The sequence below is a fragment of the Anarrhichthys ocellatus genome, unplaced genomic scaffold, assembly GCF_004355925.1.
Source record: "Anarrhichthys ocellatus isolate YVR2014 unplaced genomic scaffold, GSC_Weel_1.0 scaffold3472, whole genome shotgun sequence".
Lineage (NCBI taxonomy): Eukaryota > Metazoa > Chordata > Actinopteri > Perciformes > Anarhichadidae > Anarrhichthys > Anarrhichthys ocellatus.
Genome location: NW_022283446.1, coordinates 1 through 5,649, shown reverse-complemented (window position 1 = coordinate 5,649; position 5,649 = coordinate 1). Strand labels below are relative to the sequence as shown.

The window sequence follows — 5,649 nt, the reverse complement described above, 5'->3', positions numbered from 1 at the left end:
ATTTAAACCTCTTTTGCACTTTAAACATGCAGGTAAAAAGAGATTTATACATTTCTCAACATGACGTCTGGGCACAATACAAACATGCCCCAGGTATTATCTCATCTCTGTGCAGTACAGTCTACTGTCTTTCCGTGGCCACTGCATACAATTCATTTATTTCCTCCTGGTACATCTTCACAACAATGGGCCTCCTCAGTTTCAAGGTAGGTCCTGCACAGATGGAAAAAAGAAAAAAGCAGGTTAATTAAATCTAAATCTCAAGCTTAAATCTCTGCTGAGCGACACTCACACGGTGACAACATTTGACCCACTGTAGCTTTAAAAATATCTCAGAGGGAGAGATTCAAACGGTACCAATCAGAGTTCACTGGAATGCTTTCTGGCATGCGGCACAGTCACAAGCCTTGTCTGATTACGACATGACCCTGATTGAAGGCTAATTAAACTAGATTACAGCAGTAGTGAATATTACCTTAACTATAATGTTGTGTGCAGATTTTGCTATTTGAATACCAAAAGAAGGAAGCAAAGCAAAATAACTCACCTAGTTCACCTCCACTGACAGAGAAGTCTCGCTCCAGTATCACCCACTTCTGGATCTTCTGGGCGTTGGACGTTGCTCTGGCGTTGGAGCGGTCCATGCCTTCCTGTATGGCTTGGTAGAGCGCCGGCTCCTTATTGGCTACGATCTCGGACACCTTGGTGGCTGTGACGTTGTGCTGCTGGCAGAATATCAAAGCCTCGGGGCTCAGCTCGTCTGTGGGCTCACCGCTGTCATCCACCACACACTGTGGAAATAGAGAAGGGACATTATTGTGTTTGTTTGATTTATTCAGTAGCTGTAACTGCGTGCAGGAATGGAGGCCCGGTTACTTTGAGCGTGAGCAGCATGGAGAGGAACTTCAGCTTGTCTCCGATCAGCATGGCGTTGCTGATGATGGGCACCTCGGCCTTCACTGAATCCTCGATGGGCACAGGAGGGATGTTCTCTCCACCTGCAGTGATGATCAGTTCTGTGCAAAAAAGACAGTTTAGTTTCAAAAGTGTGTCACCTGTTTGACAATGTTCAGAGTCCAACGTTATAACTAAACTAAGCAAAATGTACCAAAATTATGAAAAGTATAACTCTTTGTTCTGCAGAATAATACATATTATATTATGACATTATTAGATAAATGTTAATACTCATGCATCAATTAATAAGCAGCTTTTTACTTTTTACTAGCTGGTGGAGGTCAACATTATATACAGTTACATAGTGTAGTCCTGTGGATCAAGGGGTCAGGCCCCTCCAAAGGGACAACAGCTTACCCTTGATCCTTCCTGTGATGTACAGGAAGTCATTCCGGTCGTGTCTTCCCAGATCTCCAGAGCGCAGCCAGCCGTCCTGGTCGAGAGCCTCCTCTGTTTTTTCCGGCATGTCCAGGTAGCCCATAAAGACGTGCCGACCCCACATACATATCTCTCCACTCCCGTCCTCATCTGGGTTCCCCAGCTTCGTCTTGCAGCCTGGCATCACTTTTCCACAGCTGGAGAGACAAAACACAAGTCAGCAACATGCTGATTTAGACCTGAACTGACCAACGGTTGTGCTACAACTGCACCGCTACTTTAAAGTTTAATACAAAAAAATAAGATATTACAATGTCAGTACACTATGAAAAACATTTTCATGCAAAAATATACAAACCTGGCTGATTTGTGATTAATTAAACCAGTGGTTCCCAACTTTTTTGACTTGTGACCTCTAAAAAACAGATGAATGTCTGCTTCCAAACCCTCAAGAAAAGTTATAATAATAATAGTTTCGCATAGCCAGACTTATCTCTACAGCGCTGTGTCAGCGCAAAAGAAATGTCTAGTTCCACAAATTATCATTCATGGTATAGGAGAAAAAAAAGCTCTGGCTTGTTTGTATTTCTTTAAACCAATCACAATCATCTTGGGCGACGCTAAGCACAGGATGCAATGACGGTAAATAAATAGTACAGATAGAGGAAGAAGAGGAGGATACTGTGTGAGATACGCGGCCAATGACAGACTTACACCCATACTCTACATGCGGTGAGTTGAACTATGATATTAATAACAATAATAATAACTTTATTGTTTTATCATTGTTCATGCAAAGATGCAGCCCAAAGTGCTTACAAAATGAACTGGAACACAAACATCCCAAATACTGGAGGAAGATGTTGCACACTGCAGTGAGGAAACATCACAAACCGGTGCTAAACGTCACATGGAATTCACCAGTTATTAGGGAGGGATCCTCATTTTACCATTATCCCGACTCTGTTGCAGGACAATCTTTGTCAGTTGCACATCCCCAACTCCATCTGTCGGTAGATTAAAGACTTCCTGTCTGACACTGAGCAACGCTTGATGCTGGGGAAACATGTCTCAGAGTCCCGGACCATCAGCACCGACCGGTTCCCCTCAAAGCTGCATTCTCTCCCCTCTGCTCTTCTCCCTTTGCATCAACAGCTGCACCTCCAGTCACCAGTTCGTCAAGCTCTTGAAGTTCATGGACGACACCTCATTGGACTCATCTCTGTTGCGGATGAGTCCGCCCACAGGTGGGTGATTAACCATCTGATGACAACTCAGAGCAAAAAGTCTAAAGACAGTGGAAGTTGTGGATTTTAAGAGGAGCGCAGCCCCAGTCGCCCCTATCACCCTATGTGACTCCCTAGTCGACTTTGTGGAGTCCTTTAGCTTCATGGGATCGGTCATCAGCCAGGACCTCAGGTGGGGGCTGAACATCAGCTTGCTCATCATCAAAACATTTGTAAAATCTGTGAAGTTCCACTTTAACTAAAACTTTCACTGGAGAGAAAATTATAAACAGGTTGTCACAGTATTCTCACATCCATATCAGCAACACATTTTAATCATAGTTGAAATGTTCCATAATGCTTTGCTGCTCACCTTGTGAGGTGGTAATAGGTGTCAGTGGAGATGGTGTGTGGGCAGGAGCTTTCACTCATACCGTATAGCTCCAATAAAGGGATGTTCAGGCTCATGAAGAACTCCATAGTATCTTTGGTGATGGGGGCAGCGCCCGTGAAGCATAACTTGCAGCGGTCTAGGCCCAGCGAATCACGGACCTTCTTAAAGACCAGATTATTAGCCAACATGAAGCCCCAGGGCACCTGGTTCTGCCTGTAACCAAAAAGATAAAGTCAAATTTACACCCATTGTTTGTTTGAAGTTAAGATTTGTTAGGAATTAAGAACTGTGCCCCAAATGAAATATTACCAACATGGCAATGTTGCTCTGTCTGTTTGCCCCAGAAACAAATAACTATTGGATGTATTGCCATTATATTTGGTACAAACATTCATGTCTCTCTGAAGATAATTTGCAACCACTTTGGTTATTTCCTGACTTTTCATATAGCGCCATCATTAGGTCAAAATGTCAAACACCACTACAGAAGCATGCAGAGCTAATGTCCTTCCCATCAGCCTCAGCGGTTCTTTGTGTTTAGTGCTAATTAGCAAGTGTTAGCACGCTAACATGAATTCTAAAGGAATCTTTGCTGCTGTCTCACCTGTTCATGACACTGTAGTTGTACCGCAGGCCAATAGACTTGGCCCAGCCCGCCACTCTCCTCTTCATTGGGGATGCCTTGGCCCCAACAGCTTTCATTTTCTCCTGCATCTTCTCCCACACTCGAGGAACCCCCACGAAACAAGTTGGACGAACTTCTTTAAGTGTATTTACTAAGGAGCCCTGGAAAAATGATTGGGGATTAGAGTAAAAATAGTAAACCACCATTAATAATTCTATGTTTATACAACAGTAGGCATCCTTACCTTGAGGGCGTCTGGCTCTGCAAAGTAGGTGGTCATGGCACACAAAATAGACATCCACATGTCAACTAGCTGGGCGGCCACGTGGCTGAGCGGCAGGTAACTGACCATCCTCTCCTCAGTGTGCTTTAAGTTGAGCATGGAAGCTGCCCTGTGGACCGTCCATGTCAGCTGCATATTAAAGAGGAGCCAGAATCAGAGTAATTTACTCAAATATCTTTCTTTAGTTTCCACAAAACAAGTTAGCAAACACATTGTTCACACAGACTGTTATCAGCATCTTATAAAACTCTCTGGCTGAGCCAAGAGTAGTAGGGTTTAGTTGTTTCAGTTTGAGGTTTTGTCTTCACATCCACCAGCCAGTGTTTATGAGATGGTGGTGCAGTCTTTCGTTCCAAAAATCCTCTTGAAGGAGGCAGGAAACAGTGAGTTTTGCAATAGGTGTCTGGTCTGGGTGCTACCTGTCTGATAGTATTTGATGTGTTAGCATATAATACATACACTGTTTTTGGAGTTCCCCAGGGCTCTATGTTGGGTCCTCTTCATTTACATAAATAAACACTTTATTTGTTGCTGTTAAAATGCTCTAGTATCTCCCAAAAGAACAACTTACCTTTATTCAGCTGTGTTTTTTAAAATGTTTTTCTTTCTTCTGCAATACAAGTTGATTTGCTGTTTTCTATCATATGTGACCATAATAACTATATATTTGTTATTATTTTATTGTATTTTACTTCAATAGTGAAGAAATGGTAGATATTCTCTGGTTCCAGCTTCTCAAGTGAGATGATTTGCTTTTCTTTGTCACATATCATTGTTAATTGAACATTTATAGGTTTGGGACTTTTGGTCGAACAAAACAAGAGAATTGAAGATGTCATCTTAGGCTCTGGAAAGTTGTGATGTGCAGTTTTCAGGAGTTTTTAAATAATTAATTGATTATTAGATTAATTGATGGTAAAAACAATTGTCAATCAAGCCCTAAGAAGGAATGATATATAAATAGTTAAAATATAATAAAAGCTAAGAAAAGGAAAGTATTTTGTCCAGATAACTTACATTATCATGGCTCAACATGCATCCTTTAGGGTTGCCAGTGGTTCCAGAGGTAAAGATGAGAGTACAGCACTCGTTGGCCCGAAGACTGTCAATCACAGCATTTAGCTGCTCGTCGGGCACATCCTCTCCCAGCTTCATGAACTCTGCCCACTACACAAATACAGAGATAATGTTAAATAAAGTGAGTCTAAATCCAGACTGAACTGAACTGCATCTGATGTAGTGCAGTTTAATACATTTGAGGTCAGTCACATGTATTTGATTACAATTCTTAAACCACAAGTAAGATAATATGATTGCATTACAAAGGTCAGTGGTGAAACTGTAGGCATCACATGAAGAATTCCGTTTAGATCAGATTTTCTACAACCATGTGACTTATCTGCTACATCAATATGTTTGCTGAGCAAACGTACTGTATACAGGAATGGTGCTTTCTGCTGCAGCTCGCCTTTGTACTGGACAATGGCTTTCAGATGAGGTAGATGATCTTTAACCTGTTGAGGAAATACAAATTAAACAATATGAGGACAGATGTTTTTCTAACTTTACCAATAGTTATTACAACACTCTAATAAAGCTCCTGACCTGCAGGATTTTGTCGAGCTGTTTCTGGTTCTCCACTACCAGGATGTTGGCCTCACTGCTGGCAGCCACATACTGACAAGCTTCAGGCGAGTTGGTGGTGTAAATTCCAGTTGCCAGACCCCTATGGAATAAATCAGATATAAGAGAGTAAAATCCTCTGTTGAATGCACACATTTCCTTG

At 42.0% G+C, this 5,649-nt stretch overlaps 1 protein-coding gene across 1 annotated transcript; it reads right to left on the bottom strand.

Moving 5' to 3' along the window:
- Positions 1-6: 6 nt before the first annotated feature.
- LOC116378956 (long-chain-fatty-acid--CoA ligase ACSBG2-like) lies at positions 7-5,589 on the bottom strand (the record flags this gene model as incomplete). The annotated part of the gene is made up of 10 exons (XM_031840862.1): positions 7-213; positions 548-791; positions 877-1,016; positions 1,315-1,532; positions 2,935-3,168; positions 3,560-3,741; positions 3,825-3,992; positions 4,881-5,030; positions 5,297-5,377; positions 5,469-5,589. Coding segments are annotated over 10 exons (1,630 nt in total), but the record flags the coding sequence as incomplete, so codon positions are not given.
- Positions 5,590-5,649: the final 60 nt, after the last annotated feature.